The sequence below is a fragment of the Manacus candei genome, unplaced genomic scaffold (assembly GCF_025592945.1).
Source record: "Manacus candei isolate 608988 ecotype Guabito, Panama unplaced genomic scaffold, ASM2559294v1 h1tg000014l, whole genome shotgun sequence".
Lineage (NCBI taxonomy): Eukaryota > Metazoa > Chordata > Aves > Passeriformes > Pipridae > Manacus > Manacus candei.
In genome coordinates this window covers 64,676,503-64,701,896 of record NW_026138062.1, presented here as the reverse complement: position 1 = coordinate 64,701,896, position 25,394 = coordinate 64,676,503, and the positions used below count along the sequence as shown (strand labels likewise).

General features: G+C 41.9%; 1 protein-coding gene across 2 annotated transcripts; it reads right to left on the bottom strand.

The window, feature by feature from the left end:
• Positions 1-428: 428 nt before the first annotated feature.
• On the bottom strand, positions 429-24,954 carry PLCXD2 (phosphatidylinositol specific phospholipase C X domain containing 2). 2 transcript variants are annotated; one of them, XM_051780011.1, is made up of 4 exons: positions 24,782-24,954; positions 11,083-11,543; positions 9,630-9,871; positions 429-6,506 (listed from the first exon to the last, which is right to left on the bottom strand). In XM_051780011.1, exons 1-4 carry the CDS (start codon positions 24,903-24,905, stop codon positions 6,344-6,346), a joined length of 990 nt encoding a protein of 329 aa, XP_051635971.1. In that variant the 5' UTR covers positions 24,906-24,954; the 3' UTR covers positions 429-6,343. The 2 variants fall into 2 exon arrangements, with proteins under 2 accessions (XP_051635971.1, XP_051635972.1); XM_051780012.1 differs by lacking the exon at positions 24,782-24,954 and adding an exon at positions 19,860-19,878.
• Between the last annotated feature and the right edge of the window lie 440 nt (positions 24,955-25,394).

The following is a 25,394-nucleotide window of genomic DNA, read 5'->3' as shown; positions in this document are numbered from 1 at the left end:
ATTTCTTGATCAGATGTTACTGTGGAGCTTCATCACCTGTATTAAAGCAGTAGAGGCTGCACATAAGTTATATTTGCCTTCCAAGATAGACCTGGATCCATGTATTAGCATGCTTTTATCCCAGTGCAGCCAGGCAGAGATATAACCCACGAGTGCAAGTACACAGATTTCTAATCACTTTGCACTGCTGCTTCCACTGAGAAGTTGTCAGCACATCCTAAAAATAAGCATGTTGTCCAGGTCCAACTACCCAGGAGACACAAGTGCATCAAGATGTGACACTTCGAAAAAACCCCCAAACCAATGTTCAGTGACACGATTCTGCATCAGAGAAGTAACTGAGCTCAAGTGATGTTGGTTGACTCACAATGGAATCATCATGTATCAAAACAGTCAGCAGTACAGAACACACAGTAAAGATGATTAGCTCATGTTATACTTTTTATTTTCAGGATTAAAAACCCCAACAATATAAAGCAGAAAGAAACAGATGTGAACCCCAAGTTTATCTGCAGTTCAGGTGAGGCATCCTGGTTTCACAAAACTATATTGGACGGATGGATCAAGCACAAACTACCACGAAAGAGAACAGAAACTTCACAAAATAAAAATTCATCTGGCCCCTCTGTCCTTTCCCACAGTATAAATAATAATAAAAAAAAAATCCATCTGCAAAATACATTTAACATTAAGAAAAAATCCAAGAACCATCAAAATTATTGTTATAGAGGATGTACTGATCAATACTTTTTTCAAAATAAAGAATACACTGCAGTTCAATGCAGGTGAGATATCACAGATCTATCAGTGGGTAAGAGAAGTACTGTTTCAATGGACAACACAATATATTTTATATTCCTGAATATTTATGTAATCAGATTCAGCACACAGTTCTAAAGCTGACATTCCTATTCCAGTTGCTACAATTAAAAGTTTACTTGATTAGACTTGCAGAGAAATAAATATGCTAATGGAAGTAAACATTTTAACAGGACAGGCATACTGATTTAGTAGGACTGATTATTTTTAATACAAAATAGAGACTGATTTAACAACCTAAAACAAAGAGCTAATAGGATTACCATTAAAGGTGTGATTAAGTAAATCACTATACTCTTGCCACAGTTAGTCCTACATATGTGTCCTTAGCATAAAATGTATTTGCTCTGGCTCTTTTATTCATCTGTTGAGTTAAAAACCAAGGCTGGAATAAGAATTTGTCAGAGAGAAAAGCAAAATAAAAATAATAATTAAAAAAAAAATCTTATTTTCCACTGCCAAAAAGAACTGCATTTTGAACTGATCTGAACTTTGAATGAAGTTTTGGGTCAGTTCTGTTCCTCACATTAGACAATTTCTCTGTGCTTAAACAACCAATGAAAATTTGCCTGAAGTTTTGTCTCCAACAGTGGTCCTCTGACCAAAAAATTTGCTTATTAGGGATTGGTAACAATATGTTGAAATCAAGACAAAAGTCTTACTAAAACTTCATATGGACTTTGTATGAAACACTGCAAAGTCAAGTAAATCTCAAGTCCCACATGCTCTCTAGACTTCCATGGGTAACCCAATTTTAAATCAAAATGGTCACATCCTCTGTCTACTGAAGTCCTAACCCCTGGACTGCTAGAGGATACAGCAATGAACTCTGACACCTGAGACAGGTATGCAAAGAAAATATTTCCAAAGGCTTAGCCAGATGAGAACAAGATAAGCATCTTGGCAGAAGCCCTACTTCTGTTTGAGCCAGAAGTTCCTGCTCAAAAGTACTTCTTCAACCTTACAGCATAGGTGCTTTGTCAACTCCAACATGCTAACTCAGTGCAAACACACCAGAAGACAGGAAGACAGCATGTGTTGGGAGCAAAGATAGCGTTTTCTCATTGTTCCTGTCTTCTCCAAAGAGTCCATTTAGCAGAATGTGGGCCTTTTTGCAGTCAGCATTTCTGCTGTGAATCACAGAATGATAGAATTACCAAGGCTGGAAAAGACCAAGATCATCAAGTCCAGCACAGCGCTGCTGTGCTCAGTATTAAATGATGTTCTCAAGTGCCACATCCACACACTTTTTGAACTCTTCCAGAGATGGTGACTCCACCACTTCCCTGTTCAGTCTGTTCTCATGCTTTACAACCCTTTCTGTGAAGAACTGTTTCCTAATACCTGATCTAAACCTCCCCTGGTGCAGCTTGAGGCCATTTCCTCTTGTCCTGTCAGTTGTTACCTGGGAGAAGAGACCAACCCCCGCCTCACTACAACCTCCTTTCAGGTAGCTGTAGACAGCAATAAGGCCTCTCCTGAACCTCCTTTTCTCCAGGCTAAGCAACCCAAGAAGACTCCCAGTCTCACATCTCTCACTGCCCACAGCACCCCTGAAACATGTCTCGCCAGCACTGTCTCCAGCAAGATCCTCACCATTCCAGCAGAGCACATGCACACAGGTATCCCTTCAGTTCTTGAGATAAAACTCAACAGCAGGATTTTTATTTTATTTTAATTTTTAATAACAAAAGAAAACACTAACTCCCAGTTTCACAGTTCAATGTATTAATACAGTAGTTCCCAAGTAAGAAGCCAAGAGATTGTCAGTCTGCAAAATCCAGTAGTGACTCCTTTTCTGTTTTCACTACAAGGACACAGTAAGAAGCTAAGTAGTCACACATGTAACAACTATCTCCCTACTACTTCCCATCAGGGATACACAGATCTACTGTGCCTCAAATGTGCCCTTGAATTGCACATGGCAGCAATCAGTGCAAGGAGAACAGGAATGCCATCAGTGTGCTTGGCATTCTGTGTTGCATATTAGGAAGAGAAAGAACAGTCATAAAATAATATATAAGTAACCTGAATCTATAATAACAAACCATGTGAATAATTATTCAAGAACATGCAATTCAAGTAAGTACTTTGCCTCAAGCAGCTGCTCTTTTCCTGGCTTTTCCTCTCCCAGCACCTATCAAATAGTCAAGAAGTCAGAACAACTCTTCAGGGGGAGTTTTCTACCTACACTGTTTAAAAGTAAACCCTACTGCTTTGGGGATATATGAGCAAGACTAAAACACTGTATTCACCAAATGTATGTCTACATCAACAGCAAAAACCCTCCAGCTTTCTCCTGTGTTCATGTCAATCTTTATTTTCCTCAAGCTCACACATCCCTGATCTCACAGTCTGAATTGCTCACACTGACCTCAGGAACAGACCACTCAGTCAGACTATTGTCTGAGTGTCTCAGCATGAGCTGCAGCCACTGTCACTCACCTGCCAGACCTGCTCCACTCTACTGCCTGAAACTGGGCCAAACACTGCCACACCTTCCACGTGGGCACCGGATGCAAACTACTGCCCTACTTCCTTGATCCTCCCTTCCTGCCCAGCTCACCTTTTAATTTTGTAATGCTGCAAAACAGAGTCCACAGCCCAAAGTTCAAGCCTAGATGAGCTCCATCTTTCAAAGCATGAGGAAGTCTGAATATGTTTTGGTGTTGTGTCAGAGAGATAAGCCTGTTAGATGGGTAGCTTTGCTCTGTGTAACAGAATAGAAGAAGGGTAGTTCATATCGCTTAGGATGGTTCAGGACTACCCTAGGACCAATTTGAAACACCAGCACTAACATTGCCCAGAATATCCATGGGAGATATCCTGTCACAGACAAGTGTTATCTGCCAGGAGCCCAACTCACTACTTGAGACTGTCAGGTTCCTCACATTAGAAGCACAACATCAAGCACTGCTCTGAAAAGACACGAGACTCTTCCGACAGGCCAACCTTACAGAAACGTTGTTCTCCCCCCACACATACTTAACCATTAATCCTAAAGTTGTTGTCCATTTCTTCTCCCTCTGCTAACACTCTTAACACCTAACATGCCATTATCTATTTCAAGAGGCAACAGCTAACAGCAAGTATGTTAGAGAAACTGCTGAGTTTGCACTTAAAAATGTCTAACCGAAGTCCTGAGTTGCAACCATCCCGTTTCTATCCAAATAAATACAGCAGAAGGACCAATGACTCAGTCATTCCTGTGCATGCACAACACAAGTATTGGTTAAGTCCAATAAATCTCTTTTGAGGTAGATATATACAGTACAAAATACATTAAGGGTCAAATGCAAACATCATATTCACTTCATCTTCTTGCCTTGTCTTCCAGTTTTGCAGGAAACCTTGCAAACATATTATTTCTGCCTAATCAGTATTCAAGCCAGGTTTTTCTGAGTTCTGAGCTCTAAGACAATTTGCAGCTACACCACCACTGAAACCAAATGCATACATGTAATGCTATCATGGAGTTTCAGTTGGGGCCACAAGTAAAAGTAGGTTAACACAAAATACAGCTAAGGAAAATCCAGGTATTTTAAATAAATTTGCACACTAAACAGTGCTGTTCAAAAAAAGGTTCCAACAGTTTCATCAACAAGAAAAAAAATAATAAAAACCTTCTGCTGGGGTTTTCAAAGGAAGTATTAAACTAGAAATTTGAGCTTAGTTCCCAAAAACTGATTTTTATCACTTGTCCCCTGTCACTAGAACACAAGAGGAAAGGAGAAAGAAAGCTTGAGTGACAGGCAGCCCCCTACCCCCAACTCCCTTAGAGAAAGGATTCAGTTAAAAAATTCAAAGAACTCTAATGAAAACCATGCAAACAACAGATAAATCAGATTACAGTCTGCTCAGAATCCAGCCAAGGTTCACATGGAAGGTTTGCAAACCTTTAGATAAACTTGTCCCAAGTTTAGAGTTTGTGACAAGCAAGCAAAGAGGTTTGAGATTTTTCACAGCTGTCAGACCATGATGGCAGACACAGGATACAATAACAAAAATAATAAATCTTGAGATTCACTTTTCTTTTGAATAAAATATCCATAAAAAATGATCCATTCTATTATAAATAAGCTTAGAGACTAATACAAATTCATATTCAGTGAATAATTAGTGCACCAACAGTTGCTTTAGAAAGATGACTGAGCAGAGAAGCATCTGCTAATCAGTCATTTTTGTGTTTAATCTTTTTTTAAAAAAAACAAAGGTAAACCAGACTGCAGGACTGCCATCAGCTAGTGAATTAAGTGCTGATAAGCACCAACATGCGATTGCATTGGCGCAAACACACATGGTCACATCTTGTTGTGAACAAACAAAAATAAGCATGACTACAGAAAGAAGCAGCACTGACACCTGCCTGTGCTTCTATGACTATTGCTTACTTTGTCATAAGCATGTGAAGGCTGGAGAAATTTCTCCCCCATAGCTGTGGCTCTGTCTACAAGCACAACTTGCAGGTCCTATTTCAAAATTCATTGTCACATCACAAGTCACAGTGATTCAATATTTGGGCTTTATGCAGTCCCTGTCAACTCCAGTTCTTTGAATATCAAGTAATCCCCCATTTAGCCCACCTTCTTCCAGAGAAAGGCTGTCTGGGTGAGAAACTTTCCCCAAAGAAAAACTGAAGGATGAAAAAATCCGAGTAACCCACAAGCAAAAGAGAAAGGTTGTGCTGTACGTTCTCAAATGTCCCAACAGGAATTCAGACTTGTGAGTTATAATCTTCAAAATCTGAAGATAGAAATATTCTCCAAATTAATGACAAAAGAAACACAAACAAAAAAGAAACAAACATGGTTGCAATAAATGTATTGAAGTATTAAAGTAATATAAAGAGGTCCAGAAGAAGCATTTGGACTCCAAAGAGGAAGAACTGGATAAGCCTTCACCTCTCAGGCCCAAAGGACAGTTTGGATATTTAACAGTGTTAACAGCTTCCCCCTGAACAATGGCAATATTGTCCCTTCAAGTAAGTCAGAGGTAGTGTCTAAAACAGCATAATGAACACAGCAGCAGCCCCCAGCTGGGCCCAGCTATGCCTGAGGTGGCCCAAGAACAATACCATCTCAGCCAGCCTGGCCAGACTGCTACGGGATCAGCAGCAATCCTTGGAGTGAGCCGTGGTGATGGGAAACAAGCAGGATGCACACACAAGGGCACGGTGAGCCCAGTCACCAGGGAGATGCGCCCCACAATCGGGTACATCTGCTCCAGAGGCCAGCCTCTCGTTGGCAGGCAGGGACTGCACCAGACGGCAGCAGATGTGTGCATAACTTAGTCAAACACTTAGCACAGACAGACACGCAGCAGCACTCAGACAGTACTTTGTTCCACTCAGGTCCACACATCACCAGGAGCGGGGACCTGGCTGTACGTGATGTCTAACCACGTTTCCTCTAGGACACTTTTTTTTTTTAAAATGAATGGAGACTACAATGGGTTTCACTTGATAAGTAAAACACTGAGCATAGTTCAAAGATTTCCACTGATGAGCACAAGCAGGATACAGCAATCAGGATTTAGATGTAGATTCATCCTCTTCTAAAAGGAGGTCATTCAGTGCAATAACTGTAGCAGCAAAGTCAACCAGCTCCACAAAGTCCGAGGTAATTATGTTAACACCCATAACACCGGGCTTCTGTTCTTTCACCCAATTCAAAATCATGGGCAGGTTCCTAAAGAAATTGAAATAAAGAAAATTAGACACTTTAAAAGAGACACTTCTCTATACTTACTCTACTTACTTCAAACACAACATGCCGTTTACAAAATATATTATCTCATGTCTGTAATCGGGTCCTGACTGCCACCAGCTGATAGGACGAGTGCTTAACATAGCACATGGTCATCAGCTATCAGATACTGGTCAGTCATCAATCCAAATTAGCAGGCATACAAAACATTTGTCAACTCTGTATTCACTGAGCAGACTGTGCTTCAGTATTCAACGTTACACTACAATTTTCTCCAACCTGATTTGTTTTCACCTGAGCATGTGTTAAGTCAAAAGCTCAATTTCACAGCAGACTGCAGTGTAGCACAAAGCAAAGCTATATCTGGCCTGAGATGCTCCCCTGCCCATTTCTGCCTTGGGGTTGGCAGGAAAAAAGTTGGAGGCAGCATTTCTACAAAACTCCTTTCAGTTTCCAGATCCACCCAAAGCAATGGGATCATGGAAACCAAACCCAGAATCAGGCTGTCAGCTCTATAGGGGTTTTGAACGTCCTGCTATACATCACTGTAACCAGAGGAAGGTGAGGTGTGTCAGGAACTGAGTTAAGTGGAGTTAGAAATTCTACCACGGGGAAAAATTTCAAGTAATTTCTTGGACACAGTGCAAGCCAGGAGTCTACACCAGCTTTTTCGCACTTTAATATGCAAACACCAGGTTTTTCAGCAGTTAAGACAAATGGATAAATACATTAGTATTATTTTAGTGCCATAGCACCCATACATTATTTGTGAAGACGGTAGACATGCAAATTAGCTAGCAGGGTGATAAAGAAAAAAACCACATCCACAAAAATTTAAAAAACACCCTACCACACCTGCTTCAGGAAAATTTTAAAAATCTTATCAAGAATCGAGAGAAAAAGAGAACTTGAGTGAAGGCATAATTACTGCCCCTGTCAAGGGACACATGAGACTTCTGCTGGCTAAGTGTGACTGTTGCACGTTTCTCCTTTAACAAGAGCTCAAGAACATTTAAATATTCATATTCAGGGCAAAATTTCCATATGAGAAGGCAGACATCTACATAAAATGCAAAGACTGATTTGCACATCAGCTAGCTTGTGTAAACCTACACGAGCAATCACGCTTTAGCAAACGGCAGCATCTACTAAATTTTCAGTTTACTTCCAAACAAGGGGTAAGGATGGGGCTGAAAGACAGGGATGGAGCGAAGGCAGGCTTCCAGCTAACGGTGGCTTACGGCCCAGATCCGTGCCAGGAGTCGCTTTAAAAAAGAACCGTACGTTTTAAAGCCGAAACGCGGCTCGCTGCCGGCCGTAACCCGCAGACCGCGGCCGCTGTCCCGCCCAGCACCAGCCCGGCGCTGACCCCGCGCACGGCCCCCGAGCGCCGCCCAGTGCCGAGCGCCCGCACAGACCCGGAACGCCGGCTGCGATGGCTGGGTTTTGCCAGATTCATGCCCGTAAACAGGAAGCAGACTGAAAATTCCGTGATGTATACCGCCACCTGAAATTTCCTTACTTCACAGAATCGCCTCGGTTGGAAAGCATATTAAAAGGTCATCTCATTCCTACCCTCCTGCCACGGAGAGGGACACTTTACACTAGACCAAGTTGCTCCCAGGGATGGGGCATCCACAACTGCTCTGGCTTCATCACCCTCACAGTAAAAAATTTCTTCCTAATACCTAACCTAAACCTATTCTCTTGCAGTTTAAAGCTATTCTCCCTTGTTCTGTCACTACATGCTCTTGTATGAAGTCTCCCTCCATCCTTCTTGTAGGCTCCCTTCAGATACTGGAAGGCTGCAATTAGGTCACCCTGGAGCATCCTCTTCTCTAGGCTGAACAATCCCAATTCTCCTAGCATTTCCTCACAGGAAAGGTGATCCAGCCCTTTAATGATCTTCATGGCCTCCCCAATGGACTCATTCCAACAGGTTGATGTCCTTCCCATGCTGGGGACCCCAGAGCTGGACACAGCACTCCAGGTGGGATCTCATGAGTGGAGTAGAGGGGCAGAATCACCACCCTCAACCTGCTGCCCATGCTGCTTTGGATGCAGTCCAGGATGTGTTTGGCCTTCTGGGCTGCAAGTGCACATTGCCAGGTCATGTCCAGGCTCTCATCCAACAGTACCCCCCAAGTCCTTCTCACCAGGCCTGCTCTCAGTCAGCAACTTAGATCAGTAACTTTTGTGAGTGTGAAAGCACAACATTTGCTATTTTTAGAAAGGATTTTTAAAAAGCTACATTGACATTAACTTCAAAACAGTAATACTGTAATTAACTCTGAAGTGACCAATGAGCAAGGAACATGAACTGGCTGCTGAAGATGTGTGTTTATCTCACTGCTTAGAAATAAACTCAGTTCCTGATCGAATTAGACCAGTTGAGACCATCTGTATGAGAGTAATTTAAAACTTAATATCATTATGGCAAAATAAACTGTTAGTGACATCAAAACACGGAATATTAAATAGTGAGTCAGGAGACCAGATCCTATTAGGACAATTTTGCTAATTTTTAGCAAATAGGCTACAAGGTGATAATTCCATAATATTCAGTCATATGGAAATATTCTGGTCATGTTGTTAACACTATTAAGAGTCACTGGCACCCTGTGCTACTCCAAGTAAAACCCTCTTATAATGATCTTACTCATAGACAAAATAATTGTACAACAGTCAGTGGTATTAAAGTCAAATGGTTAATCTAATTTTTGGTAAAAAAGAAAAAACACCCAAGATAAAATACTGCCCCAGGTCATATATCTGTCCATTACTGATATTACTGGGACAGATTTGTACAAACAAATGCAAAACCGAATGCAGAAATAGCCAATCTTCCTCTGTGGCACAAGCTCTCTGCCCGCCCCTCAAACCACTTACAGTTATATATATATATATATATATACACACCCTGTCACTGTATTATTTTCATTGATTCTTTATTTTTAAGGGTTGCAAATATCTCTCACAAGCAACAGTACTGAGCAAAGCAGCATCAAGCCTAAGCTAACATCTCGTGGTTTCTTGCTTACTCAGTGCTTCTTTCAACGTGAAACGTGGTAAGTAAAGAACTGAGAAATGAAGACAAGTCCTTACCTATGAACAAGTGTGTTCTTCAGACCACGAACAAGATGCCGTGCAATAGTTTTCACTCGAGGTGTGAGGATTGCTTGAGAAACATGAAAAGTCCCATAACGACTTCGTTCCTCAAGTGTAGTCTCCAGGAACTGCAGCAGTTTGTGCACGTTGGTTGTATTAGCCCACGGTGCTGGCATTTTATTACCTGGCCACAGGAAGGGGTATTCCTCATACAAAGGGTGGTGGTAAAATATGAGAACCTAACAGAACAAAAAAAAAAAAAAAGGAAGAGAAAAAATAAACAACAAAAAAATCACAACTATTATATTTTTATTTGAGCAGGATATTGCACTGGCTTGTGCTCATACGGTACTGTTGCAGCTAGCATAGCAGTGAAAAGAGGACCAAGCAAAAAGAAGGTGCTCTCAAGTCAAGAGTGTCAGTAAATTTTTTGCACTATTGCCAAAGGAGACAGAGATCATTTCGGTTAGCTATGAGAATGGGATTGCTTCAGGCTTTAAGGGTCATCAGTTTACAACGACAGGTGCCAGGAGCATACTGAACTGTCTTTCGAAGAATTCAGCTTAAATGCATTTCTAAGAGAATTTCAGATTCTTACCATCAGAGAATACTGTATCTGTACTTTAAGTTAAGAACTTTAGCAGTCTTGCCATGTTCTGAGTAACTCCTGCTAGATGGCTAAAGGGTACTGGGTCGAGTGGTGTAATGGCATTCTGCTGACACAGCATGACATGCCAAAGCTTTCTTGCTTTCAGTAAAACCTTCTCCAAATCAAAAGTCCATATTCTATGGCTTGTAAGGTGGTTCTCTATAAGAGGATAGCACAAAGATGCAATACTTTTTATTAACACCCACATTTACAAAACATTCATTTTGAGCCCTAACACTGACAACATTAGCTCAGAGGAATTCCTCAAAGCCTCATGTATTTTACAGTTTAAGAATTACAGCTGCTGCTGAAATTCAGCCACTGCTGAAACCCTATTCTTGGTTTGTATGTACACATGGGAGCAGAAAGAAGCATTTAACCTCACCTCTATAGATTTGGATGGCTGCAAAGGAGCTAAGAAATTCTGTACTCTACCTCAGTCACATTAAAGCCAGAAAGATGACAGTTAATCAAATCCTCACCAACACAAGTCTGCAATACATGCTCTTCTAGAAGAGAAAACCACTTGTGAGGAACACAAAGCTCCAAGGATATCTAATTTAATTTAACAAGCATGCTTGGGAACAGGACACAGACTAGTCACATCATGGACAAGGGGATACCCTGCTGCACATAAATGGAGGAAAACATGCACACTATATAAAGGAGGCCCTAGTGGGCTTTAAATTGACCATCAGCATCATCCTTGGTCCAACACCTCTGAGTGGGAACTACACACAGATTCTGTTTTTGAAATCTTAACCTTTTGGGTTTGAAAAACATTACACATCCTTTCCCTACCTGGTGCTTCTTCTCCCACATGTACTGTAACGTCACGTATTCCACACATTCAACAGCACAAAGTTTGGATTCAAATGCTGAGTGGATCCTGTTGATCAAGAAGTGGTGATGGCCGTCATCCATGGCATAGAAGTGATTGAAATCCAAGAAGATTACTTCCTTGGGGTGCTGCTCAAGGAAGGTATTAATCTCCTTCAGCCCATCCCATACTTTGATGCCAAACAAGCCATGTATGAAATAAATCTCTTGTCCTATTTCCCCAGGTTTGGAAGATACACGAAGATCAAAGTAGCGGATCCCACCTTCCAACTGCTCTTTGAAAGTCAGATTTTGGGTCACTGACCATTTCTTCATGATCCTTCTAACCAAGGAAATTCTGGCCAAACGTTTGATGGCTGTGGCTTGGTCTGGTCCCACAGGAGATTTCTCATCAACCCAGTAGCTGAAAGAATCATGTGATCCTGGGGAAAAAAAGCCAAGAATAATTAATTTTAGAAAAATTGACTCTGCCAAAACACATATATCCATGTGCTCTGTAAACTGAACAAAGTCCTACATGTATGGCAGGATCACAGAAGAGTTATGCTCAAGTGTGAGCCTTTCAGACTATCCTTTACATCTTGGTTTTACCTGACTCTACAACAAGAGCCATGCATAGGGTTCTCAGCTGGGAGCTCACACAAGAAAACAGTTCTAATTTCAGTGCACTCCAAAAACCACAAGACAAACAAAAGTGGGTAAAGAAGAACTTCCTTCCAACCTTCCTTCAATTTATAAACTACCAATCAATCTTCAAAGCTTTCCCAGAGCCTGGTAGATCACTGATCTCCGATGAGACGTCCAGCTTCATTGTAAAAACCTGAGACTTCAATTTAATTCTACCTGGTAAATCCAATTACGACCTAATACAGCAGAGTTCTTCAAAGAGGTATCTTTATTAGTGTGATGGACAGAGGCATCTGCACCTGCACAAGCCTCAAGATAGAAAATAAATGATTAGTAGTTTGAACAGTGGGCAATGATTGGCTGAACTTAGAGGTGGAACCCTTGAGTACACCACATTTACTGTGTGTGTAGATACCAAGCTCATGTTAAATGAGATCACGAACATGTCTTTTACCTGGCAGTGCCTTTGAGTGACTAAACATACAGTGAACAGAAAACTCCTCAAAAAAAGACGACCAGCAATCAAAATCACCAGTCCACGCCAAAATAATGAGAGTCCAACAAAGCTCCTGTAACACTATCTGTACCTTGGCAGAAAAACTGCACCTCTAGTATAAAATTTTTGATTACTAGAAAAAACCTCCAACTGAAAATTCAATGGTAAATGGAAACAAACCTGAATAACAACAAGATTCCTTCAAAATAACAGCTTTAGAGTCAATCAAATATCCCTACCCTAGCCAAGTCAGTAACAGAACAAAGAGTGAGGGCAGTGTATCTTGGCCTGCACTGTACCAGAACAGCAGAAAGCAAAGACAGGTAGAAGTTGATCCACCAGACTGAGGTTTACCAGGGATTTCTAATCATTGACACCAGGCACCAGCATTCTGGCCACGCAGCTGCAACTGCTGCAGGCTCACCTTTCCTGTGAAACCCCAGACAGAAAAAACACTATAGGAGCTCTATCAGCCCTCCTTCCCTTTCTCTTCAGCACAGTGGAAGAGTTTGCTCATTGAGCCAGACCCCACACACTCCCTGCAGACCCACTTGCTGAAGTACAGAGAAAGCATCTTCACCAGCAGTAACAAGGAGCTCATATCCCAGCTGCCCCAGGAATACAAGGACCCTGCACCATGTTGCTGGCATCTGCATTTTCTAATTGTGCATGGCCTAAGGTTCTTGTCCCTGCTTCTAGGGCTATGCTTTTCTAGAATTTCCTTCTCTACCTCAGTTTGCAACTCTAAAAAGTCCTACCTTGTCATATCCAATTTTAAGATGAAATTTGAGGCATCCATAGCCTCTTTTACCCAAACCTTTTGTGTATAAGGGCTCACTTGAAGACTGATGCATTCCCTGTGATGCAAGGTCAGAGCTACAAACAAGATTATGATCTCAATTGGATTATCCTGTCGGCATTTTTTAATCCAGATGGAAGAACAGACTGTGCATAAACCAAACATCAGTTGCCAACAACCTTAAATGCCCTCTGTCTCCATGAATTTCAACTAGTTCAAAAGCAATGAAAAGGTACCATGAAGGTTAGTTTTCAGGCTTTACAGATAACCACTAAAACTAGTTCTGACCAACTCTTCATGAATTCTTCACAGCCTTGTAAAAGTGTGCCTCTTACGGTTTTCCATTCAGTCCTCTAGAAACAAGTGACAAAAGAGCTGGTTTTAAAAGATGCCATCTTAAGAAGCTATTTACTACCTGTCACAGTAAACTACATCAGAAAGTAGCTGTCAGTTTTGGAGTGAGAGGATTTTCTTTCCCACCTCCAAACATGCAGACAAAATACAGGATCAAACCCCAAACAAAATACAGGATCAAACACTTAGTGAAGACACTTCAGAAGAAGCCATGTGAGGTCTGGCTCAGGCAGCAAGCTGTAGTTTACAGATGTTTGAGTTTCAGACACCTTCCCATACAGCAGAATGAGTCTTTCAAGCTTCCATAATATTTAGAAAGTAGACTTCAATCACATGGGGCTTGTCTTCTGCCTTGGAATGAGTCACTTGGCACACAGAAATCATGGGGTTTTTTGTTTTTCACTGTGAAGGTGTTTGGTTGGTTGGTTTTGTTTTTTGGGTTTTTTTTATGATCTTGATTCTACCTATTTTATTTCTTCCTCTGTTTAAGTCAATGTAGAAAATTGTTTGACTTTCTGGAATAATGACATAAGAAATATTTTCTTTTTATTCTAACTAAGACAGTGCAGCAGTCTAGAGATCTGTCTATAGGAGTCACTCTCACCATTATGCTCCCTTAGACTGATAAATCTGACTTACAAAGGAATGACAATTTTATCTGGCCACAAATATATCGTTGCCAACTTGGAGTTATCTGAGCAAATCTGAATCAAGAAACAGCTTGTTTTCTTAAGTCTGATCACATACTTTACAGCTACAAAAGCCTTTCCTTTGCAAATTGCCACATACAAGGTGCATGTAAGGACACAAAGAGCAAATTTGCTCTCTACAGTATCACAAACATTCTATTTACAGCACTAGAGAGCAACATGAAAGAAAATGAGCCAGAAGCACATTGCAACTTTTTCAAAACATAGTTTAAAAACTGCACTCCTTAACAGCAAACTAAACTATATGTGACATGCTGCTATAGTTAGAGAAGATCCTTTTAACTCTCTGCCTGTGGCTCTGCTAAAAGTCTAAGAAATGGAACTTTCACTTACAATGAAGTCAACAGGCATACCTAGAAAAAAAAACCCAAGCAGAACATGAGCTGGAGCATCTGAAAAACATGCCTTTCTTTTGGCAGACCACCTGCTAAGGAGGACAGGGGAATATCATCAATTCTACTGATCATTCTATGATCAATACTGAGGCTGGAACGACAGCACAAGTTCAATTAGTTTTCAGTGGTCATTTAAGAAGGCCAGCCACCACTGTGAGAAATATCTAGGCCAAACCTGGACCCACAACATTTTTACTCCAGGAAGAGAAAACCAAACTGAAGCAACAGCACTGGATACTCGTTGGGCTGTGGGGTAAGAGCAATGTGGGGATTCACATCATCCACCAGGCCCTTCTTTAATTTAAGATCACTGTGATATGTTACCAGCTCAGCCACTGCCTTTTAATATAGCTTAGCTGTGATGTTAAGTACATGCTAAGCCGATTGTATCACGAGGTCAAAATAATCCCTGCTCTCCTTCACTCTACTCCTGAACTCCATCAAAGTGTAGCCATTCTGCAGCTATGGCAGAAACCAGGCTGGTTGCTGATACATGTGATACAGCATGATTTCTTTTTGAAAAAGCATAAACTAAACCAATCCAACTCTGTAAAATTTAAAAGGCAAAGGCTAGAGCATATACCAGAAGAATGGAGAAGACTAGTCCCATTTTGTTAGCAGTTCAGTGTAAGAGCTGCTAACCACATTCTCAACTCATGTCTAACACAAGGATGTGTGAAGATACTCAGATGCTGTACAGTGACAGCAAGACAGGGCTGGAAGTTCCTGGACAGAGCAAGTGCCACAAAACTCTCATAGCAATGTACATAGGAAAGTCTTTTTCACATGTAAAAAATCCTTCACGATCTGCGTTCCCCACCACATAAATAGTGTGTGTCACCTCAAATTATTATGGGCACTTTTCTTGGGAAAAACAACCTCAAGAATTCTTGAAGCAAGACATTTCAGATGATACCTACCTCAAATATAAATAACATCCTATACTGATTCAATAAAGCTATTCCTTAAACCTTTTGACTGTGAAAAAAGTAACCAACAGAACCAGGTATTTATAACCTCCACCTTACACCTTGAAAAGTCAAAAGGCAGACAAAAGTCAAGAAACATGGTCTTCATTGTCCTTTAGGTGAACAGAGGCCAGAAACCCAGTGTGAGTTGCCTCCAAGGCACGTTCTTGCACGTGCAGCACACATCTTTCTGAGTTACTGTCGATGAGACCGGATTAGCATTCAGATTGCAAACCTCACTGAGCTGTTCCAGTGACACGGCATCAGTCTGGTGCTCAGCCCTTCCCGAAACCAAGTCAGCCACAGAAAATGCAACAAAGTGATGATAATTTGCCACTTGCTTCCAACTGGCTGAAGATGCACAGCATGAACCAGCAGGCATTAAATTCAATCATGAAAGAGATTGCACATTCAAAAACAAAAATTAGCGGACTGCTAATCAGCTGGCAGCTCTTATAGACAACAGCTGCTCTATTTTGGTTTCAGTTCTTTCATCTGACAAAGACTGGAAGTTTCAAGGAAAGCAGTCACATCCCATCGAGTGCCCAGATATTTAACTATCAAAGGCTATGATACAGTTAGAATAAAGAGGTATCTTCTAGATGCCAGACTTAAAATTATGGATAGTCCTCTTAATTTTATCCCAGTAATTACGAACATGGATTAATTTTTATTTGTATCTTTAAACATCTTTTTATTGTCCTTATACTAATTTCTCAAGTTAATTGTACGTTAAACAGATCACTTCTCAATTCAATTTGTATGTTAAATAGATTGTATTTCACTGTTCAGGATGACTTTTTTCATTGAAGCCTTTCTGCTAATTGTTTGAAAGCAGCCGTTTATCATCACATCTGCAGCAAAATCTACCTTTCCAGTCTGTTGTGTCTATTTGTCCTGCTACTTAGTCACAGATAGTCAAATTAACCCACGGTGTAGCTTAAACAAGTGATACTCATCAACAGAATGTTATTAAGCATCAAATTTCAACACTTATTAGCTGTATCATTTGATATTATCTTTTGTTTCCACATAGTACTTTCTGCATATCCAGCTGCAGCAGAGGGATAGGGATGAGCATCATCTCACCAACCTGTGTCTTTCTGCAAGCTTGTAAATTTACCTTCATGGGATGTTAAAAATATGAGTCTATGGCATGCAAAGTGCAGAGATCTTCCAACATATAACATACTTGTGCACTGCCAATTACTTGAAAACAAGACAAAACCACCCTTTTTTTGCATACAACCATGTCTACTAGCATATTGCTGGTCCCCGTCATAGCAAGGCTGTGGACTAGACAGAAGCAGCACCTAAAGACACTTTCTGCAATAATCTGGCTTACCAAGAAACAACAAGTGAAAGCAGAAGGGCAGGAGAATGCACTGTCAGTAAGTTTAAATAGATCAGAATAAATTTGGATTCATCTTCACATTAAAAGAATATTATTGGGATGAAAAGCGCAAGAAAACCTCTTGTGTATGTTAAATGTGCCTAAGAACCAAGGTCAAGGTAACATTCCACCCCCTAAAAGCATTAGAGGGTCATTTATGGACACGGAACCCCCCCAGCTGTAGTGACGCCAAACTTCTTAGCACAAGCTTTTCTCACTGGATGAAGTACATTCCCCACACATTACAAACCACTGCACACCACACGGCATAGCAAGCATCACACAGCCAAGACAGCCAGGAGCCCAGTAATCAAGTTTCAAAAACACAGGATGTAATTGCCAGCAAGTTAAGGCTATCCCACAAACGTTCCTCTAAAACACATGTCCTGTGTGCCAAAACTGAGGGAAAAACCTGACAAGCAAAAGTACCTCTCAAAGCCTAGAAGTCCACAGGATTCAGGTCATTAACAATCCAGATTTTCTAATCAGAAGATTAACATCTTAAAAGTTCATCACTAATGAAAAGCAAATCAAATAGTTCATATTAACTTGCCTAGCAAAAGGAGGCAAGGCAGAAGTAACAAACATCCTATTGATAATTATCTAAAACTATAGAGATGAGTGTTTATATTTCAACAAGCTTAAAAGAATCCTTTGGTATTCTTAATGCAGTTTCATTAGGAAAGACAAACCCTAGTACAGACTAAATCCTCTTAGGAAAACTTGCTCTCATAGAGGAAGAAGTATCCTGATTTCCCACTGCTTCTTTCAGGGTGGGAGGTGAAGCAGGGTACAATAAAAGGGGCATAAAGAGAGCTTAAAGACAGCTTAAAACTATCTTAGACACAATGTCACAGGGTAGTTTGCTTTTCTTTCCAGCCAGGAGGAATCCTTTCAGCACTGGTTGGAGTTATTGGCAATGAAGTTTAAGGTCATTTAGTAATGATTTCCCATTTATCAACAACCTCATCTGTCTGCATTGGGAAACCAAGAAAGCAGCAGTACTTCTCTATCATTTCAAATCCTGAATGGATCTACCTGCTCCAAAAAGGAAAAAATCTTCAGTTTAGAGTCCAAAACTCCTGATTTCCAACCATTCAGAAACGTGTGGATCAAGGGCTCGTTCTCTTCTGAGAAAGAATTTTACTAGAGCCTTCTTGTTTTCATTATATGGCAATTTTCCCTCTTTTAACATCTTTTCTGGAAGAGCAGGCAAACTGGAACTTTCACACAACATGGAAAGAGAGCAACAAACATTTATATCAACATTGTGACTAGTTTTCTCCACTTGAAGTAAAACTTTGGCATGTTCTGCACTCATTTACCAGACACACAAGTCACTCTCTAGGGAACAGATCTTAATAAGGAAAAGATTTATTTATTTCTTTTAATCAGGAAAAACTAAGACCTTGATATACATTTCAAGAACATTGGTTTTGGCTACACAGATGACAGAAGTCTTTTAGAAAGAGAAACCCTAAGACTGGCTTTTCAGGGGAACTTCTACAAACACTCAGTGTCTGCACACAGTTCCTCACACAGGGACACACAAAAAGAATACTTGGTTATTTAGGAATAGTGCAACATCTTCCACCAAATATTCTCATCAGTGTAACATTCCTGATAATTTAATAGACTCTCTAAAAACATTTGAGATTCGCTGTTACCATCAAGTAGACTACCAAGGTAATAAAACAGTTTTTCCTTTCAGAAAAAGTTCATCCTGAAAATTCTGTATTTACAAATCGTACCCAACATCACCATACTTAAACAGATGCTTTCTTCTAATGGTTACTACCTGATTCATTGCTACGTGCCAACTAAATTGGGAAGGAAAACAGAGTTTGGTGCACCAGAACAAATCTTAACATTTCTTCCCTTTGAGCTTTAACCCAACAGATGGCCAGCTCAGCTGATTCAGTGATCCTTTTAATTAGCACTCCAAAGGAATACTGTTTGGGAGGAGCCTCAAGCTCACCACCACTTCTCTCAGCTCATGCACCCAGAGCACACACCAGCCCATGAACAAAGAAGAAAACCACAGCATTAGCAAGTTCAGCAGCTCACCTCAGGGTCACGCAGGCAAAGAGAAAAAAACATCAGATGTAGTCAGAGCCTAGTGACCAGCTCTTAACTGGACAGTGCTGCTGCTTCTTTTCAGAACCATATCAGTTCTGCTTGGCCGAGTCAAACGCAGGCAGCTCACCATGCTCTTGGTGAACACTCGCGCTGCCAGGGTAGCAGAGCTGGCCAGTTGCTGGGTGGGAGGTGGCACTCCTGGGCAGATGCACAAGGCCTCACCAGCTTTCCCATGGCATTCCCCATGTGCCTGACACATGAGGACAAGCACCCAGCAGTCATGCTACGGCACCACTCAGTCACCCACAGCAGCTTGTCATCACAGGAAACACCCCTCCATGCCTTGTATCACCTCCTTTAACTTAACTATGGGCTTGGCCAGCAGGGCTGCTCCTCATTATGACTGCCTACTAGCTGTATGTGTAAAGCTTTGTTTTCCAGGGATGATCATTTCATAGTACTTTGATCATTTAGATCAAAACCAGGAGGCTTCTTACTCAGGCTTTTGGAGTGAGCTTCCCATAGAAGGGCAGAAACAGTGGCTTGTTATAGTAGTGAAAGTTTTGGCCACAGTCATACTGACACTACCATGAACAAACTATAGGAAGTTATTGTATTCAAAGTTGGTTAGAAAGTTAAGAGTGTATGTGTCATAGTGGGGAATTAGGCAGCATGACTAGTGCTGTAATTTGGAGCAGCAAGCAAAGACTTACTATTTTAGAAGAGCCACCTCCCCTCAGAGATCAGTGAACAGTCAAAAGACACTTCAGTATTTCAAGTCTCAGACATGGCCTTGTTTTAGCCATATTCAAGCCAATATGATTTTCTGCTAAAAAAAAAAAATGCTTCTGGAACTGTAAAACTCTTCTGTCAGCTCTAGCTACCTGCCACCCAGCATCCCACAGGAAACTCCTTACCCATCATCCAACCTAATGCTGACAGGAATAGCTCCACATTCCAACTGCTCTGTGTGACTTAGAAATGAGATCCTGGCCAGCCTTCCACATGGTTTCTGAGGAAGCAAGAACACACCAGCTGGTATCACTAGAAGATGACAGAAGAGGCTCTGTGCACGATCAGAAGCTGCAGGTGAAGAGCTGCCCCGTTCTCCCAGGAGGGGCAGCTTGCCCAGCCAGAACATTCCACACCAGCAGAGCACCCTGCTGAGCATGATGCTCAGTTCTAGGTATACCAGCATGTGAAAAACTGGTTTTTGGTGGCAAAAATTTCCTTACTGTTTCAAATCAGCCTTAGATGTACAGCATTTGACCTACAACACAAAAATTTACATTTCAAAGTTTTAAAAATGAATTTTTCCATTTTTCAGCTCTCTTCTCCAGTGACACCAATCAAACCAATCAAAAAGTTCGGATTCAAATTAACTGTTCCCCAACTAAGCTTAAGTTTTACTAATAGCATGTGTTTCACCCAAACTATGTGGAAGAAAATATAATCACTCATATATTCTACATACAGCCATTCAACCTGTTGTTCTTTCCTTTCTACATCTGCAGCACCATGACACATCAGGCTAACCTTCATGTTCCCTTGGGACGCCCACATGCTCCAGCACCCACACTGGGGCTTGCCCAATTCCATGAGCAGCTGTTGCAAGAAGCTTTTCTGGCAGAAACCACTTCTCATAAAAAACCAAACCAAACCAAAAAAACAAAACAAAACAACAAACCACCAAACAAAACACAAACAACACAAAAACCCAAACCCTCTAAAATCCCTCTAAACCATCATCACCACAGAAGACATTCCCATCAGGTTAGCTTGCTGAACACACTCATTTGTACTTGAAGGGGAAGAGGAGGGAAGGCAGGGGACAGAACACATTTTTGATTACCTTACTTATATTTATGAAAGGGCACCCATAACCATTCTGGAGGCTCCTGCAAGGAGCAGTGGATCCCTAGCTAAGTCATCATAAGCTTTCTCTGGAAGACAAAGAAAGAGAATCAGCACGGGGGAAATTCACAGCTAACCATTCTGCCCAAAGCTGGGAACCAGTCGGGGGATATGGGTTGATGTAAGACTGTATACCTATCTGTTACATCACAGCCCTTAAATATTCAAAGCTGGAATAAGAATTAAGTAAATGAATTATTACCAACACCCAAAGGAAAACAGAATTGCCTGCTCTTCTGCTCATCGCATTCATCCAGCTCCTTGGAGGCTGGACTGATAAAATGCTCAATAAGCAAACACTGATGGCTGGCACTGAACATCCACTAGACTGCCCTGTTGTCTCAAACCAACAGGTACAAGCTTATGGTGACCTCACAAAGTGGACCTTGACACAGTGTTTCATCTGTAAAAGCTTGATGAAACAGGAGAATGGTGCTGCACATCCAGATGCAGAGAGACTTGAGACTCTAGCACCTAGTTGATCAAGAGACTTGCTTAAGAATTTCTGCAGTAGTTAAAATGAATCAGTACAAACTGTACAAACCACAGTGCAATGAACTATCAGCATGCAACTACAGGCAAGGATAGCTGATTTACTTCAAAAGCAGATCAGTGAGAGTGCTCCAGATTCTTCTTGTGTTCCATTTCTCAAAGAATAAATAAGAAAAATAGCTGATGCAGATCAACAGATGATCAAGGAAAGTAATAAGTATCACAGTTGTACATGATTTCATAAAAATCTTTAAAGTAAACCAGCTTGAGATTAAACAAATACCATACAAATACCCTGCCAACAGTCACATCCACAATCAAAATGTTTAAGAGTTCATTTTTAAACTCACATTCAAAGAGGATTAGTGGAATATAATTAAGAGAAAACCCTCTGGACTTTCACACAGGGTCACCACTTGTTGAGGGTGGTTATTTTTGTTGATTGTATTGTATGGTTGTAAATTGATGACATTTTAGTTACTTGATATTTGGCAATTTCTTATTGCAAAAGATCCCTCCCCTCATGACATCACACATTCCTGGGATGAGACTACGCTAGTGTAACATTTTATCTAGAGTTTTTATCTAAAAGAAATGACAGAAAAGCCCAAATGTGGGAACAGATGACACAAACTTTAGAGAATGACCTTGAATTTTTCAAATTCTCTCTCCATTTTGAGCACAGAGTTAAATAAGCATGTAAACACACTCTATGCATTATGAGGTACCCATCTTCAACATCATTTGCTACCCGTTGGTTCTAAGGGCTGAGCAAAGAATGACCTCCTCTGCCCTCAGGTAAGATGTTTCACACCATATTTAATAGCTCAAGGAATCCCAGAATAACGTAGCTTGAAAAGGACCCCCAGGAGTCACAACTACCTTTTCTAAAGCCAGTGAAAACAAGTAGCTCCAAAAGCAAAAGCTTTGCAACAAATAAACAGCAGAACTCTATGAAGATCTCCTGAGCATCATACAAGAGACTTAAGACTTTGCCACTTAAAATATCACACCATAAATTAAATCTAAGCTGTTACTTTACTGTGTATACTATAAATTCTTTCACTTCAAATAGCCTCATTATACCATCATTTCGTCCTTTTCTAAAAAAAAAAAATAGTAGAATGTTATTCTTTGAATGCTGCAGTTCTTCTAAGTGCAAAAAGTATAAAAGAGTGTCATGATTTTTAGTGCTGACTTTATTTCAAGTTAAAACAGGTTTTAGGGTTTCCACTCCTAGAGCTCCATCTCTGCTCCTATGTACAAAGAGTGACTGGGAGCAGGGAGGGGAAAACAAACAAACAAACAAAATCCCCAAACCAAAACCAGTTGAGTCCATCATTCCAGGGGAGAAACACAAATGCATCAAGAGATGGACAAAAGCAGGCCACACAGGCATTAAGCACAAACAAAAATGCTTCTCATTCAACCTGAAGCCTACCTTTCATCTCCCCTTTGAAGACAACACTGGTCTCCGTTGCTATTCAGCATCTGTAAATAGATGCCTCAACTGCAACCTGTATTATACAGTCCTTTCCTTGCACACTACTTGCACACCACCCTGGCTCTCAAGAAGGTTGCTTTGTCAAGCACCACAAATTCAAAAATCCACCTCAGCAAAATAATCATTTGACTAAAATAATATTAAAAAAATTTTCCAAAACATCTTCCCAAAATGTCTTTTGCCTGCTTACAGGTTATATAATGTATATACAGGAAAGGGGTGGGAAGATACACCAACCTTGGCCATAAACAAAGATATGTTGTAAGCATTTTCAAAAAACCCCACTACTCATTTTAAAAGCATCATGGCATTACTGAAACAAGAACTCATTTCTTTGGTTTCTCTGCTGCAATACTGGTTGCATGATGTTTGCAAGGGACAGACAGCAGCAATGCACCCTAATGCAATCACAACATTCTGCTCAGTGGCTACAGCAACAGGAATTTGACTTATTACAGTTCACTAAAACAGAGAAGAATTTCTTTGCTAGAAGTTGCAAAATCTGCTGACACTTGAATTTTATATGAACATTCAACTTCCTTTCTCTCCCACTTCTGTTGAGCAGGGTCACATAAAACGTTTTTGCTACTGTCAGGGTAGGAAAGGGTGCCACTTTTGACTGAAACTTGGCATTTCTGCTGTTCTGCTCCAGATAACAGCAGTGAGTGCTGTGGTACCTCACAGGAGGTGCACAGCCTCTTCCTCTACTTGCTTCATGAAGGGGACAGGTTATTCCTGCTGACACAAAAAGTTACTCTGTTTCTAGGGAAGCATCTCCAAAAATCTGCTATATAGAATCAATTAGGTTGGAAAAGACCTCTGACATCATCCAGTCCAAATTTTGACCAAACACCACCATGTTAACTAGACCATGGCAGCAAGTGCCATGTCCAGTTGTTTCTTGAACACATCCAGGGATGGTGACTCCAACACCTCCCTGTGCAGCCTGTTCCAATATTTAATCACCCTTCCTGTGAAGAAATTCCTCCTAATGTCCAAGGCACAGCTTGAGACTATCTATAATATAACACATATCCAAAGTGTTTTTCAAGCTAAAGCACTAAGATGAAAACCAAGCCTCTACCAGTCTAACGTCGAGTATCAGAATGAGCTGACACTGTAGCCACCCCTGCAATCTTCCCTACTGACATCTACAAGTAATAGTATTTTTTGCCATTTACAGATGGAAAGTCAGCTTCTTCCTACGTAAATTTCAGGTCATCTGTTGTTGTACTCGTTTATCTATCTGCAAACCAGAAGCGATGAGGCTCACTCTTGCCAATTTTAATAAATTAAACTAGAAGCTCTGCACAGGAGCCAGGTGTTAGATATTTTAAGTTTATATAGAAAATTCTAGGGGGAAAATTTTAAAAGTCATTACAGTATTTTAGTGTCTCTCATGTAAGACCATACATTAGGATATTTCATTTTTTCCCCCTAACAAGTCACGCTTAGATTCTGCTATAGAAGAGATATCATAGAATGGCCTGGGGTGGAGGGGACCTTAAAGATCATCTAGCCAAGCCTCCTGCTATGGGCAGGGATACCTTCCGCTAGAGCAGGTGGCTCAAAGCCCTGTCCCAGCAGACCTTGAACACGTCCATTTGCTGAACCTCCAGTTGCTCGGGTCAACACAAACCAACCTTCTTCCCGACTTGATTCCAGCCTTACTTAAACAACCTGAAAAACCTTAAGGAGGACCTCCAGAGGCCGCAGCTACCTTTTTTAAAGCCAGTCAAAACAGCAGGTCAATGGGTTCGCTTCTCCCGGCTATATTTACGTTAGATTAAGCCCTCCTTTCCCTGCTGCAATGGACAGGGATTCTCTCACCCCGAGCGCTCCCCTACCAGGGACGCGACGCCGCGGCCGACAGGCGCCTCCCCCCCAGCGCCAGCACTCTGCCCCCGAACACCTGCCCGACCGCCCTACCCGGGATGGCGAGGTTGGAGAGCGGGAGGGCGCGCAGCGCCGCGGGCAGGGAGCCCATCCAGTCCGCGTTGCCGTCGGCCATGGCCCCCACGGCCCCGCCGCGCCGGCGGCCGCGCTCCCTCATCCCCGGCCGGGCGGCGCGGCCCAGCCGCCACCGGGGGGGGCGCGCGGGGCCCGCCCTTATGTAACAGGGGAGTGACGTCACGGCGGAGCGCCGGCACACCATTGGCTGCCCACCGCGCGCCCCGCCCCGGCGCCCGTGAGGGGCGGGGCGGGCTTGGATCCCGTACCCACGGAATCCCGGGACGGGGCAGGACGGGCGTGGATCCCGTGCCCACGGAATCCCGGGACGGGGCAGGACGGGCGTGGATCCCGTGCCCACGGAATCCCGGGACGGGGCAGGACGGGCGTGGATCCCGTGCCCACGGAATCCCGGGACGGGGCAGGACGGGGCGGGCTTGGATCCCGTGCCCACAGAGTCCGGGGATGGGGCAGGACAGGCGTGGATCTCGTGCCCACGGAATCCCGGGACGGGGCAGGGCGGGCGTGGATCCCGTGCCCACGGAATCCCGGGACGGGGCAGGACGGGCGTGGATCCCGTGCCCACGGAATC

Excerpts from the sequence above, each read along its gene's own strand:
- PLCXD2 (XM_051780011.1), bottom strand. The coding sequence starts at position 24,905 with ATGAGGGAGCGCGGCCGCCGGCGCGGCGGGGCCGTGGGGGCCATGGCC. Across the intron at positions 9,872-11,082 it reads TGTGGGAGAAGAAGCACCAG|GTTCTCATATTTTACCACCA; the intron begins GTAGGGAAAGGA and ends TTGTTCTGTTAG. Across the intron at positions 6,507-9,629 it reads AAGAACACACTTGTTCATAG|GAACCTGCCCATGATTTTGA; the intron begins GTAAGGACTTGT and ends CAATTTCTTTAG.